This window comes from Triticum dicoccoides, chromosome 6B, assembly GCF_002162155.2.
Source record: "Triticum dicoccoides isolate Atlit2015 ecotype Zavitan chromosome 6B, WEW_v2.0, whole genome shotgun sequence".
Classification (NCBI taxonomy): Eukaryota; Viridiplantae; Streptophyta; class Magnoliopsida; order Poales; family Poaceae; genus Triticum; species Triticum dicoccoides.
This window is the reverse complement of record NC_041391.1, coordinates 706,027,263-706,042,290: the sequence shown is the minus strand read 5'-3', so window position 1 is coordinate 706,042,290 and position 15,028 is coordinate 706,027,263. Positions and strand designations below refer to the sequence as shown.

At 45.4% G+C, this 15,028-nt stretch overlaps 2 protein-coding genes across 2 annotated transcripts in view; both read right to left on the bottom strand.

Annotated features, from left to right (window-relative positions):
• Nucleotides 1-3,722: 3,722 nt before the first annotated feature.
• On the bottom strand, nucleotides 3,723-5,581 carry LOC119324353 (protein DETOXIFICATION 35-like). The gene has a single exon (XM_037598142.1). It carries the CDS (start codon nucleotides 5,454-5,456, stop codon nucleotides 3,942-3,944), a length of 1,515 nt encoding a protein of 504 aa, XP_037454039.1. The 5' UTR covers nucleotides 5,457-5,581; the 3' UTR covers nucleotides 3,723-3,941.
• Nucleotides 5,582-8,870: 3,289 nt separating this feature from the next.
• The window catches only part of LOC119324861 (putative aconitate hydratase, cytoplasmic), a 7,456-nt gene continuing 1,298 nt past the window's right edge, over nucleotides 8,871-15,028 (bottom strand). Inside the window, exons 2-20 of the mRNA XM_037598630.1 lie at nucleotides 14,846-14,950; nucleotides 14,261-14,421; nucleotides 14,088-14,180; nucleotides 13,764-13,949; nucleotides 13,499-13,660; nucleotides 12,821-12,965; nucleotides 12,579-12,721; nucleotides 11,868-11,924; nucleotides 11,699-11,778; nucleotides 11,532-11,607; nucleotides 11,261-11,446; nucleotides 11,104-11,171; nucleotides 10,904-11,022; nucleotides 10,693-10,814; nucleotides 10,494-10,592; nucleotides 9,864-10,343; nucleotides 9,675-9,773; nucleotides 9,334-9,576; nucleotides 8,871-9,236 (exon numbers count right to left, since the gene is read on the bottom strand). Of these exons, the coding sequence (XP_037454527.1) occupies nucleotides 9,162-9,236; nucleotides 9,334-9,576; nucleotides 9,675-9,773; nucleotides 9,864-10,343; nucleotides 10,494-10,592; nucleotides 10,693-10,814; nucleotides 10,904-11,022; nucleotides 11,104-11,171; nucleotides 11,261-11,446; nucleotides 11,532-11,607; nucleotides 11,699-11,778; nucleotides 11,868-11,924; nucleotides 12,579-12,721; nucleotides 12,821-12,965; nucleotides 13,499-13,660; nucleotides 13,764-13,949; nucleotides 14,088-14,180; nucleotides 14,261-14,421; nucleotides 14,846-14,950 (2,699 nt within the window). The 3' untranslated portion in view covers nucleotides 8,871-9,161. The remainder of the gene's footprint in view (nucleotides 9,237-9,333; nucleotides 9,577-9,674; nucleotides 9,774-9,863; nucleotides 10,344-10,493; nucleotides 10,593-10,692; nucleotides 10,815-10,903; nucleotides 11,023-11,103; nucleotides 11,172-11,260; nucleotides 11,447-11,531; nucleotides 11,608-11,698; nucleotides 11,779-11,867; nucleotides 11,925-12,578; nucleotides 12,722-12,820; nucleotides 12,966-13,498; nucleotides 13,661-13,763; nucleotides 13,950-14,087; nucleotides 14,181-14,260; nucleotides 14,422-14,845; nucleotides 14,951-15,028) is intronic.

Below are 15,028 nucleotides of genomic sequence, written 5' to 3'. Positions count from 1 at the left end.
TACACTACTATGCATTTCTAGCGGCATGACTACTGCCACAATGGTACTCATTATGCTAAGCATAATGCACCTGGCATTAGGCTTAGCATCTAGTGTCAAGCATCTTTTTTTGCGGGGAATCTAGTGTCAAGCATTGCAGCGTCGTGGAGGCCAAAGATGTAGCGTGTGCACTCCACGATCTTGCTACTGTAGAAACTGGAGAGCGACACGTAGCACAGTGGTGGGCCCACCATCTGTGAGCAGTAGCACGTGGCCTGCCATGTCACTCTACATAAGCAAAAAAGAATTGTTTGAAGTTAGAACTAGAAGGATATCCCGTGCGTTGCCTTGGGAAACTTTTTCTAAGAAATTTTACTTTGTGTAAATGAAAGGTTATTAAATGCATGAAGAAGTTAATATGGCTAAATTTAATCCATGTGGAATGGATGTGTAGTTGCTGATTAAAGTCATTGGAAACATGCAACCGATGTTTCATGCAAATCAAAGATATCCATCGTTGATGTTTCCATATCAAATGAGTAGATAAGACCAAATCAATGGTTTAGCGTATAACTTCTTAAGAGCAAGCACAATAGCGGGCTTATAACCCTCTTACATGGCAACTTTGTCTATGTGGAGAAGAGAGAAATGAAAAAGTAAGGAGAGTGGGCTATCATGCAAGAATCTAGCTATACACATGCTCCTAGACAAAATGCAATAAATGTGAAAAAAGAGATAGAAAGAAAATGAAAAGGTACTAATATTATAACCAACCTAGAACCTTGTTGTATGAGTGACAATAATTGATGGCTATAGATGATGTGGCAACATCATATAGCCAGCAGTTGGCTATATTACTAAACATGCTCTAACACATGCATGTATCATCAATATAATTGATGTTTATAAGATACATGTACCTCAAGGTAAATAAATATTGATAAGGTGGCGGAGGGGCAAGCCCCTCTAATTCCAACCTAACTAGTTATCCATGGTTAGTAGACGTAGATATCCATCAACAAATGTCATTTTTAGTTTTATTAATGTTGGTGTACAAAAATGTAGATTTTGGTCAGTTCATTGATAGGATTTTATTACTCATGATTTGTGGTTCGCAATTATATTACTGTGAAATTCTCACGCATAATTTGGCTAGTGTGAGATGAAACTATAGTTTAGTTCAAGGTAATAAGCTACTTTTTCTAGAGACCTTTGAACAAATATATTAGATAATAAGCTAATGAGCACTAATATTTCCGAGTGGATGTCCTTGATGTTCAACATAGATGTCGTTGGGACTCCCTCGAACACAGTAGAGTAGCAACAACAACTAGTGTAGTGCATTGATCAAAAGCCACAATTTGTGATGTACCTAGAGCCAGGGCTCTGCCTCCTCCTCCTCCTCCAAGAAAGAAAGTTAGGTTTGTGCCTCTCACCGGCGCCGGCGCAGGTCTGCCTCGTCTCCGGTGGCCCTAGGGCCATGGAGGCGCGGTGGATCCTGGCAAGTGCCGGCGGGAGGGCTCCGTCTTTAGTCGTTTTTTTTCAATCTTGTTAGGGTTTGTGTCCTACTCAGGAAGGCGAGACGGCGACGGCTCCCTGAAGATGGAATAAAGGTCTCCCTGCCTAGCCCCCGTTCCGGCGGTGCGTCTAGCATCGTTGGTGGGCGTGTGGAGGTGTGTCTCCGGCAGATCTATCTTTGGTGGATTTGCTCGGATCTCGTCATTGTTCGTCTACGTTCGTGTGTCTTCGGTTTGGATCCTTCCGATCTACGTTATTTTTCATCGACGACGGTTGCTGTTCTGGAGTGCTGGTCCTATGGGGCCTTAGCACGACGACTTCCCGACTGTCTACTAAAACAAGTTGTGCCCGGCTCCGGCGATGGAGGGGCGATGACGGCAGCGCGCCTTCGGCTCGCTTCGGTGCTTGTAGTCGTCGCTAGGTTGTCTACGAATCTGGATGTAATTTTTATTTCTGGTATTCGTTGTACTGCCACGATTGAAGATGAATAGATTGCCTGTCATGCTTCAAATACGGAAGTTCAAAAATATTAGAAATAGACAAGTGAATATGACAATTCAAAACCTTGTTGCATCGGCCTACGTGACCCACCCCCTCCTTCGAGTTGATGCCGCATCAGCCTTCCCTTTAAACATCCCCCTTCTGCTATTCGCCGTCTTTGGCTGCAGGCGACCACGTCCTACACCGTATCCGTCAACCCATGCCTCTCCTCTGTCTGTGATGTCCCTGTCTCCGATGGTCTTAGCGAGGCCACCCGGGGACGTTGTGGCTGGTCGTGTTGCCACCATCTCAACATCAGAGATCCGTGCGCGGCTCTTCTTTCTCTCCCTGAAAATCGACTGATTATCATTTTCCAATAAGTTACAAATAGCAAACACAAAAAAAGAGAACTCCACGCAAGGAAACCGCCGTGTTTGTTGAACATTTAGCTGTATACTACTCCCTCCGTTTCTAAATACTTATCTTTTTAGGCATTTTAACAAGTGACTACATACGGAGCAAAATGAGTGAATCTACACTCTAAAATATGTCTACATACATCCGTATATAGTAGTCATTTGAAATCTCTAGAAAGACAAATATTTAGGAACGAAGGGAGTAGTGGTCTAGTCGTTTTTTTTTTTTTTTGCGGGGGAGTGGTCTAGTCGGGTTAGTTTACGAATGTACCAGAGCGCAATCAACAGTGGACATGGCTCTTGTCCACCCTTCTTTTTTAAAGCATAGCCAAAGCGCGCGCGCTCTCTCTCTCTCTCTTTTATTTTTAGTTTCTTCTTTCTTCCTCAATTTTTCTCGGTGGCTTTCTAGACCAACAATGTTGTACTTTGTCCATATTAAAATATAAGATATTTTTTGATACAAAGAGAAAGTATCAAAAAACATCCTATATCTTGATACAAAGGAGCATCTCTGCTTTTTCTTGTACACATTTTGTTTAAAATATAGGAGGAGCCGTGGGGCTCTTGCCTCACAGTAAGTGGTAAAGGAAAACCTTCTTTTATGCAATTTTAGGGTATGATCGTGAACGACTGATAAAAAAAAATATCATGAGGTTGAAGAATTGCAAATCCTAATTAACCTTGTTTTTCAGGAAACCGGTGGGCATTATTAACTTGCCATGTCCAGTTTATTGAACTATGATTTGCTTTGCTTTGTTTGGAACTTTGGTATCCGGATAGTTTGTATACTATGATCGACGTGCATGGATTGCATGAATTTGAGGATCCGGATTTGAGGTATGTGGATGCGTAGTGTAATATATGAGGGGCCGGTCGTGGAAGCGCCCGCGGGCGTATAGGAGGCCGGATTTGCAAAGTCCGGTTATACTCCCTCCGTTCGGAATTACTTGTCGCAGAAATGGATATATCTACATGTATTTTAGTTCTAGATACATCCATTTCCGAGACAAGTAATTCCGAACGGAGGGAGTAGATGCTCTTAGACGATTTGTTACCTAATTAAACGATTTATGATCATATGAGGAATAAACTCTTATTGCTTTATCAGTTTTGCTAGAACTCATCTAAATGTGCATCTTTTATAGCCATTGGATGTGATGCTATAAGATGTGTGTGTGTTGACGTGGGTTGTATGTGTTCTTGTTTTTAAAGTGAATGAGATCAAATTATATTTCATCTAAATGAGTTCTAGGTACTCCCTTGCTTTATTCGCAAAAAACAGTTTTGCTAGAACTCATTTAGATGAGATATAATTTGATCTCATTCACCTTTTATAGTCATTGAATGTGATGCTATAAGATGCGTGTGTGCTGACGTGGGTTGTATCTGTTCTCGTTTTTAAAATGAATGAGATCAAATTATTCTCATCTAGATGAGTTCTAGCAAAACACAAAGCTCCATATAGTTTGGTCGTGCGCTTTAATTTGATGAATCCAGCACCGGAATCAATGGCTGACATTCCTTGGACGATCTACGCGCACCGTCGGATCACACTCGGAAGGCTTCCTTGAGGTCCCCGTCGTCGCCGGCGCCGGCGCCCCCCTGAGCCAGCTGCTTGCTCTCGCCGGCCCACGCGCTGATCCGCTCGCTCACCTGCGCCGCCTCGTCCTCCCAGTCCGTGTTCCAGATCACGGCGAGCAGGACCGCCGTCTGCAGCGCCGTCCCGCACAGCATCCCCGCCCAGGTGCCCTGGGGCCCGAGCCGGAGGAGGTAGCCGAGGCAGAACCCGAGGGGGAGCCCGAACGCGTAGTAGCAGCCCAGGTTGATGTACGCCACCAGCGCCTGCCACCCGCCGCCGATGGCCACGCCGGAGATCACCGGCTGCACGCTGTTGAGCACCATGGTGACCGCCAGCAGGTACGCCACCTTCCCCACGGCGGCCTGCATGGCCCGGTCCCCCGTGAAGAGCGCCGCGAAGCTGTTGCGGTAGGCCAGGATGAGCGCCATGGCCAGCAGGCCGATGAGGAGGGACTGCAGGATGACCGACGCCACGGCGTGCTTCGCCGCGCGCGGCCGGCCGGAGCCCAGCTCGTTGGACACGCGCACGCTGATGGCCGCGTTCAGCCCGATGAACAGCATCGCCTCCCACCCGTTGAGGTTCATGCAGATGGATACGGAGCCCACGGCGATCTCCGCGTCGTCGAGGTGGCCCGTGAGGACCACGAGCACCATCATGTACCAGACCTCGAGGCAGAGCATCACGGCGGAGGCCAGCGAGAGCTTGGCGAAGGCCCACAGCCCCTCGAACGCCTTCCACGACAGGCCGTCCCAGCCGCCGCCGCCCCCGCACCAGCGCACCACGTACACCACCTGCGCCACGGCGATGCCCCAGGAGGTGACGTCGTACGCCGCGGCGGCGCCGGCGAGCCCCCACCCGAGGCGCGCCACGAAGAGGTACAGCATGGCGACGTGCGCGGCGAGCGCGGCGAGGCTGATCCAGGCGAGCACCATCACCTTGCTCTGCGCCTGCAGGAACTTCTGCGTGGGGAAGGTGAGCGCGAGCGAGAACATCTGCGGGAGGATGCGCAGCGTGAACTCCCCCGCGGCGCCGGCGATGGCGTCGTCCTGGCCGAGCGCGCTCAGGATGGGCGTGGCGAAGACGTAGAGCGGGGAGAGCAGGACGGCGGAGACGGCGAGGATGATCCAGGAGCGCTGCATGTAGACGCCGAGCGCGCCCAGCTGGCCGGCGCCGTACGCCTGCCCGCACAGCGTCTCCAGCGCGCTGCCCATGCCGAGCAGGAAGCCGAAGGAGAAGTTGGAGACGACGGAGAGGCCGACGGCGGCGGCGGAGAGCTGCAGGTTGCCGAGGCGGCCGGCGAAGAGCTGCGTGGCGGAGTTGACGCCGTAGAGGCAGAGGATGTTGAAGGTGATGGGCGCCGCGATGGCCCACAGCCGCTCCGCCTCCCGCACCAGCGCCTCCCGCGCCTCCGCGTAGCTGCTCGGCGCCGCCGCGTCCCCCTCCGCTGGCTTCTTCGCCAGCAGCGGCGCCTCCATGAGGACCATGACCGACCGACTCTGCTCGAGTCCGACGACAACTGAACTGAGGTGAGCGTGAGCCGCTAGCGCGCTAGCTCACCGGCCGTCACCTCACCCCGGCTACTTGTCGGGCCGAGCCGTAGTGCGAGATCGATCGGTGTGGCCGCCATTGTCCAGGCCTCTCTCGCGACATATATACGGGCGGCCGAGGTAGGTGAGGAGGTGAGGTATCGAACTGGGTTTTTGGTTGCGTCCGATGCTCGTGCAGCAGCACAGTGTCGACCGGGCATGGCGGAAACTAGCCAGGGCGGGCGTGACGCGGGAGGTCGTCGTACGCGACGCATCCGCTGCATGTGGATTCCGGCGCACGAGGTCGGCGGAAGGGACGAACCGACCATAGCTCTGGGAGCATTCCCTGTGAACTATGTTAATTGCAAGGAACTACCACACTTCGGCACGTCTTAACCGATCAGTATCATTAGTCATTTTTTTACCATGCAGTACCAACTCTAAGCCTAAATGTTGCAAAACAGTCTAAGCCATGAATAAACGCGTATTAACGGTGTATCTGACCGTTGGGACCCGTGTGTCGGGAGCCAACGTGGCATATATTTTTGCAAAAAACACCTTTGTTGTAAATCAAATCACTCAAAAGCCCCGCCGCCTCGACCTCGACGGCCTCCCCTCGCCGGAGCCCCATCGCTGGCTCGCCGGTGCCCAGACGCTGGCTCGCCGGCGCAGCGGAGCAGCGATTGGCTCGGCGGAGCAGCGGCTAGCTCGGCGGAGCAGCGGCTGGCTCACCGGCGCAGCGGAGCAGTGGCTGGCTCGGCGGAGCAGCGGCGCGGCGACGCGGTCGCCGGAACCGTCGCTGGATTCAAACCCCGCCGCCCGTGTGCCTCGTCCCCGATCCGATCTGTTCGAGCTAAACGACCAGTGTTGGATGGGTTGCAGGATGGCCCAACCGCGGCCCAGTGAGGCCAGCACATCTTTTTTAAAAATTTGAGTTAAAAAACAAATATTCAGATAATTTTATGTGTCTTCACTCAGAACCACACGCATGCACAATTACTATGCATTCTCATTATATTTTTCAGATACACAACTAAACAAATTATATGGCCAACTCACAGTTACTGCGTATATTTGTTGTATTTTTTTAATGCACAGTTACTCAAAAATTTAAAAACATGTACTAAAAATTATTGTGTAGTCGTAATAAATTTTATAATGCATGCTGAACATTTTATAAAATACTACAATTTTAAATGCGCGTTCAACTTTTCCCAAAAATGTTCTGAACATTTTTTTAAATGCATAAACACTCTATCTACCTTTCAGAGTAATTTTAAATTTTTTGAACTCAACCCAAAAACAATGCAGAGACTAGCAGGTTTGTTCTTCAGACCGAACGTAGTGTGTGTATATTGATAAAAATCATACACACACATATATATAGACATCGTACATTATAAAATGTTCAATATATACATGATTAAGTTTTTATAATATGATATCGTATACTTAAATAAGATCATTGTATATTAAAAAATGCTCAATATACATATTAAACAATGCGGCGAACATTTTTTTAATTGTACAACACAATGGACATATAATATTTTTTTACTATCGCATAACAACCGGAACGGCTCGGAGTTTAAAGACGTATACACGTACTAGTTTTTTTTTTTGCATAGTATACATGTACTAGTTGGGGCAGCCACTTGTTGACGCATAGGATGGCGTGTGGCAGAGGTAGCAAGCGCGCACGGCGAACGACTCGGCGGGATCGATTCGGGCGGACGGTCGCGCGATTTTCTACTTTGTAAAAAAAAAAAGCGAACGCCACAAAGTATAAATAAGCTTATGCGTGCAGATTACTGGAAAAGGAGCAGCAGCAGCGCAGCGGCAGCGAGCGTCCTCATCTAACGGGACGGTGCGGGTTCGAATACAGGCGGGACGCGCGCGTGGGGTTATTTTTTGAAAAAAGGTTCTTGTGGCAAGACCTTTTTTTGAAAAAATGGAGGATATATGCGTGATTAAATAAAAAGTAAGGGTTGTTTTTGTAAAAGAATATGCCACGTCAGCCCCTGACACATGGGTCCCAGCGGTCAGATACGTGGTCAATACAGATCCGGCTTGCCTGCTCCCTTTCCATGCTCCCATCCGTGCTCCCACTTCATCATACGGCTGTCCTTTTTTCTTTTTCTTTTCTAATCTAATCATCTCCCCCCCTGATTTTCAGGGGGTGGGGCCGGGTCTTATTTTCTTCCAATCAAATCAAGCCACATAGGCGGGAGCACGGATGGGAGCATGGGAAGGGAGCAGGCAAGTCTCGTCCGGTCAATACACGCTCATACGACTGTCAGACCGTTTTGCAACACTTAGGCTCAGAGTTGGTACTGCATGGCAAAAAAAATGACTAATGGTACTGATTCGTTACGATGTGCCGAAGTGTGGTAGTTCCCTGCAATTAACTCCCTGAGCATGCATGCGACATGTTAGTGACCAGATCGCTGTCCTCGCCATAAAAGATTCCATGCAAACACGAATATATATGCTTTGAATATGAAAACACGAATCCAGATCAGAGGCTATTCATGTAATTTGTGTTCAAACTTAGTAATCCCTCTGTTTTTATTTACTCTGCGTATTAAAATTGACTGAAAGTTTGACCAAATTTATAAACATTTACCATACCAAATCTATATGATGTAAAAATGCATTCAATAATATATCTAATGGTATTGATTTGTTATTGCACATATTTTTTTTTTGTTTATAAACTTTTTCAAAGTTTACAAAGCTTAACTTTGATCAAAGCTAATAGACGGATTAAATAAAAATAGAGGGAGTACATGCCTTTTAAGTAACTTAAGATACCCCTAACAAAAGTAACTCAAGATTCGTGCAAACTTAAAAGAGGTTGACCCAACTGAAATGTTAAGCAGATGGTAATTATCTACTCCCTCCGTTCGAAAATATTTGTCATCAAAATGGATAAAAAAGGATGCATCTAGAACTAAAATGCACCTAGATACATCCCCTTTTATCCATTTTGATGGAAGTACTCAATCCATCTTTAAATTTGTCTAGATACAGATGTATATAATACTAAAATATGACTTGATACATCCATATTTAGACAAATATAAGACAAAAAATTTAGGACGGAGGGAGTGCATCAGAAGATGTGATATTTTCAAATTTTCTGAGTTGAGTCCGTAATCTGTTGTGCAATTTTAAAAGCATCATGGACAAAGAAAACAAAATGCAAGGGTCAAAAGCGGAAGGAAAAAACGTCAGGGTGTGAGGTCGGCTCGCGCGAGCCATCCCACATGCGTGCCGCAAAGCAGTTGGGAACCCTAGTTTTTCTTTTCCAACTTCTTTTACTAGTAATAATAAGGCCACTACAGCACATTCAAAGAGGAAAAGAAAAAATGAACAGCTCGAAAACCATCGCACAAAGATCACTGCCGAACGATATAATCCACAACTGAAGATTTGTTCCGAATGATGGTTTCATAATCACAGCCAAAAGATGAGCACCAGGTACGAAAATGCCCTTTCTCTGTCTCCTACGGGGCTTTATTTTTTCGGTTTATTTGTAAAGCGAACGAAGCCCGGCGAAATTCTAAACCAACCCTCGACGTCGATGATGGCACAAGACTGCCGTGCCACCGTCGTGGTCGAAAGAGTGTGTGTGTGTGTGCACGCGCGCGCTCTTTCGCCTTAGTTCTGAGCTGCTGCCATGTTGCGGATTACATAGGGCAGGATGCCTCCATGGTTGTAGTAGGCCAACTCCACCTGCCAGCACAAAGAATGTGTCAACTCCAACTGACACAGTTCATACTAAATTGTAGGACTGATAGTAAATTGTAGGACACAGTTCATATATATATACCTCTGTGTCAAAGCGAAGTATGCAAGTGAAGGATTTATCGTTGTCCGTGGTGATGGTCACATCCTGGCCAGGACGGATCTTGCTGACATCGGTAGGAAGGTTAATGGTGTATCGCTCATGTCCAGTAAGACCGAGTGAGTCGGCATCCTCGCCAGCTTTGAAGCACATCGGGATGATCCCCATCCCGACCAAGTTGCTTCGGTGGATCCGCTCAAAGCTCTTGGCGATCACCGCTTTCACACCCTGAAAATAATAGCACGTGCACACTTACTTTTGATGCTGTTGTTTCCCAAATATGTACGAGGACTGAAATAGTACAAGTCAATAAATCTGCAACTTACGAGAAGCATCGGCCCCTTGGCAGCCCAATCACGAGAGCTACCACTCCCATACTCGGCGCCAGCAAGAATGATAGTATCATGACCTTCAGACTTGTATTTCTGCAATATTACACCAACATACATATAAAAGTTAAGGTACAGACAGATGTGCAATATTAATTTATTCACATACAACTAGCAGCAACGTACCGTGGCCGCATCGAAAACAGAGAGCTTCTCCCCTGTGGGCACATGAATAGTCTTGGGCCCAACCTCTCCACCCAGAAACTTGTTCACAATCCTGATGTTTGCAAATGTTCCTCTTGCCATCACCTCATCGTTACCGCGCCGGCTACCATATGAGTTGAAGTCTTTCCGGTCCACGCCACGCTCAAGCAAATACTTGGCAGCAGGACTGTCTCTGTGAATGCTGCCTGCGGGTGAAATATGATCCGTGGTAATGCTGTCTCCAAAGTTGAGTAAGCAGTAGGCGTTCTTCACCGCGTGTGGGCCAGGAGGGGACATGGTCATGTCCTTGAAGTAGGGAGGTTCGTGGATGTAAGTGGAGTTTGAATCCCACGAGTAGAGCGATGCTTCTGGGACAGGAAGCTCGTTCCACATTGGGTTGCCTTTTGTGATGGCCTCGTATGTGCTCTTGAACATGTCAGGCAGCACACTGGATTGTACAACCTGTTTGTTGAGTAGTACCATTTAAGTTCGTTTACAAAAGAAATGTGTATGGTAGAAACGACATCCGATGTAGTGCGGCAGGCAGCATGACAGCAACAGGTCATGATTTTACACACAAAAGGATGAAGGTATACTGAAGTATATATATACCTCTGCGATTTCTTCAGTTGTGGGCCATATATCCCTGAAGAAAACTTCCTTGCCATCCTTTCCAACTCCAATGGGTTCCTTCTCAAAATCAATGTCAACCTGAAAAGTACAAATTGTAACATGCACAAAAAGAATACAAATAATTGACCACGCTAGCCCTTTGATCAAAGTTACGTGATCGCCAAATTCATGGACTTACAGTGCCAGCAAGTGCATATGCAACAACCAGAGGTGGTGAAGCAAGGTAATTGGCCCGAGTCAAAGGGTGCACACGCCCCTCAAAGTTACGGTTGCCCGACAACACAGCAGCAGCAACAACATCTATGCAGCAAAAGGCAAACGGTAAATTGACGACACAAATTCCTTGCAAGCTAGCTAAAAATATCCAATGCGATGCATCCTAGACATACCATTTTCTGTGATGGCAGCTGATACAGATTCATGGAGTTCACCAGAATTGCCAATGCAAGTGGTACACCCATATCCAACAAGATGGAATCCTTGCTTGTTGAAGTATTCTTGAAGGCCACTGCGTGATAAAAAATCACCAAATTTTATTCAAACATGCCACTGCATATGACATTAAAATTAGTCAAGGACAACAAGATACCTCTTTAGCAAGTATTTAGTGACAACCCCAGATCCAGGGGCAAGGCTTGTCTTTACCCATGGTTTGACCTGAAGATTAGTATTACTCCACAGTCAGCAGAAAACAGAGAAACGCAGGAAGTACAGCAAAATCTGAGCGCATTAGGGAAGAAAGAGACCTCGAGACCCAATTCGCAAGCTTTCTTTGCGACAAGAGCAGCACCAAGCATAACACTGGGGTTTGATGTGTTTGTGCAACTAGTAATTGCTGCTATAACAACACTGCCATGCTTGAGTTCAGCAGGTTGTCCATTAAAGTCAAATTTCACAACCTTATCCTGTTGTTCCTTCGACACCGCAAAGCCCTGACATTTTGTGTGTGTATTATGAACAATGTCAACATTGCAAATTCCAGTGCAAAAGGTATAAGATACATAGATAACAGCTTACCTTGAAACCAACTTTGTTGTCCAGGCAAGCATGCCAATCTGATTTCATGTCCTTCAAAGTGACACGGTCATGCGGCCTACAGTTGTAAACCAAATAATACTTCATAAATCATAATGCACATCCCAATCGGCAGAACACTTATTCAACTACAAAACTAATAGTCATACCTCTTCGGGCCAGAAATGCAAGGCTCTACCTCATCAAGGTCCAGCGCAAGATATGAAGAGTAAACTCTTTCTGCTTGAGGCTGTCACCATGAATGCAAATATGTCTATATTATGAAAAACAAATAACTTAAATTCAAGCACCGTAACTTTAAAAAAAAGAGAGGCATACCTCATTATAGTCCACAAACATATTATTAGCCCGTAGATATGCTTCGATCATTGACACCTAAATCAAAATGTAAGATTCAGTTTACAGAAAGATGCAGCTCATTAGATTATGTCATCCAGTTCAACCAATATCACAAACAACGGCAATGATAGCAATAAGAAAATAATGGCCAGGATAGCAATAGCAATATAACTTTCAGAAACTTGGGAGCTACTGCATGAGCAATATTCCACCTCAATAGCCCTAGCATGAGCAATATACCTCACCCCTGTGGGGCATAGAAAGGCAGCTGTAATATGCTTGACTGCTTATTACAATAGTTGAGAGTAAAACACAAAGCTTTTAGGTATAGGTTTTCTCAAATTATAGCTCTTTAAGAGTACTGAGTTCTTATATACAGCTAAAGTTTCATGTTTAAACAAAAGAATTGCAGATGGAACACACTGAATTCATATCACCCACGCACAGCTTATATATTGTGGAGGTGTGGTGGGGAATAAATAAAAAACATCAACGGCCCATTTGGGAAAACACGGGGATTATTTGCCACCACAAAACATCACCAATGCGATGAAGAACTGTCATGATTTGCTTACTGTTTTATTGTAACACATAGTTCATGCTTATTTTGGCTACCATAGAGTACTCGTTATCAAAATATCGAATTTATGAAATGGGTAAAAGAGTTTGTCGATAGTTACTGGAACCTACCGTTTCATCGCTTCGGCCAGTCAATCTGAGATAATCTAATGTCACATGGTCTACAGGGAAGAAGCCCATGGTAGCTCCATATTCTGGTGACATGTTAGCAATTGTGGCCCTGTCAGCCAAAGACAGTTTGCCCATACCTTCACCTGAATAAAAACAAACAAAAGGAAAAAAAATCAATAAGAAACAAACAAACAAATAATATCAAGACATCATGCATCCTATAGTGCAAAATGGATAATTACCATGGAATTCGACAAATTTGCCAACAACACCATGCTTCCTTAGCATTTGGGTAACAGTAAGAACAAGGTCGGTAGCAGTGACACCATTCCTTAGCTTTCCAGTCAACTTGAACCCAACCACACCAGGCAAAACCATGCTCATCGGCTGTAGAAGGAAATAATATATTGGTTAACTGGAGGAGGTACGTCAAAAGGTGATAAAAAAACAGTGAGCATTTATTGGGTTATGCTGCTGAACTTATAGGATTTTTGGCTTCAGGGACCACCATATCATAGAGGATGGATTGGTCTATCATGTGATAATCCCATGTGTTTTGGTGGGATGCCCCAATCCCTGACTTTCTACTAATCTTATGCTTATGAGGGGTGAGGTCGTTACGAACCAACCCAGTTCATTCCTTAAACGTGCAAACAGAACAAGTGGGATAGATGTGTTTTGTACATTGACCATTACCATCCAATTCCACAAGCCAAACACTCGATAAATTCCAAGTGAAGACAAGTTGCACAAACAAATTACCATATTATAGTGAAGTAGACTGTTTTAAGGAAAAGCAGGGCACTGTGATATAGGTACGAGAAAAGGATGTTAGGACATAGGTAAGAGATCACCATTAGTCTCATCACAAGATCTTAATAACTATTATTGAGGTTGGCAGAGCTCCACCGCAGATTTACCTGCCCAAGCATTGTAGCCTCTGCTTCAATACCACCAACTCCCCAGCCAGCAACACCCAAACCATCAATCATAGTGGTGTGTGAATCAGTGCCAACAACGCTGTCAGGGTACATGATGCCATCTGTGTTGAAAACAACTCTGCCAAGATACTCGAGATTGACCTGGAATATGGACACAAATATGAAAAAATGAAGATAAAGAGTTATTCAGGTAGCGGACATGTTGGCAATGGAAAAATTCCTTTGATCCGGCATGTTTACCAACCTGGTGAACAATACCAGAACCCGGGGGGACAACCAGCATGTTGTGGAAAGCAGTTGAGCCCCATTTAAGAAAACCAAATCTTTCTCTGTTGCGGGTAAATTCCAGCTCCATGTTCGACTGCAATGCATTGGTCGACCTTGCTACATCCACCTGCACCGAGTGGTCAATAACAAGATCCACCGGAACCTGCACCCCAAATGAAAATATGTATATCAGGAAAAAAAAACTAGATGGGTTGTTACTCAAAATATTTTTTCTATGAAAACAAAGATCATCCTGAACAAGATGATCAAGTTTTTCAGTTGACAAGGAGATAAGGTGTACCAATGGATTGATCTTGTTCGCATCGCTGCCCAACTTGGCCAACGCATCACGCATAGCTGCAAGATCAACAACTGCTGGGACTCCAGTGAAGTCCTAGAGAGTAAATTAAAACCAATGATAAGCAAAAGGCACATCGAACTGCGAGATTTCCTGTAAATGTTTCAGTTCAATACCTGGAGGAGAACTCGTGCTGGCTTGAAAGGTATCTCAGCCAGCTTCGGAGATGTGTTCTCCCAGTCAATGATTTTCTCGACATCATTCTTGGTAACTTGGAAGCCATCACAGTTACGGATAGCTGACTCCAGAAGAATACGGATAGAGTAGGGCAGCTTATCTGATATACAACGGGAAAAAAGTATGTCAGTCTGATAACAACACTGACAAATTTTCATATGCGTGAGTAATGTTCAAACTAAAACTATAGATTTGCCACTGCTTAAACTACACACAATTGATGTAGGCTTGTGGGGGCACATAGCAATTGACATGTTATCATGCATAATATATTCTGTGTGCAAGTGAATTATAGTTTTCTAAAGAAGAGTATGATATGAAGCAAATCATTGTCAAACAGCAATGCTAATTAGTCAAAGGTAAGTGACTGAATGCAGAGTTGACTTGCACATGTTACAGTTTCCCTGAGTCTAGGATGACGCAAGAATTAGACTCAACAGAACAGACGCAACCCAAATAAGAGTGTAAATCGCAAAGAAGAAAGTGAAAACACACAAAGTTCCAAAAGCAAGCAGAACAATTACCAATCCTTGGATCATTTAGTGCAGGAAGGCTGTAGAATTTCCCGTATTCACCACCCTCAGGCTTAGGGAGGCTGGTCAAAATATTGCTGTAGGCATGCTCAGTACCTGCACGGAAAGACTAGCAACAAGATGAGTACTTATTAGCATAAATGAAGTGTAATGCATCAACAAAACAGCCCCCCC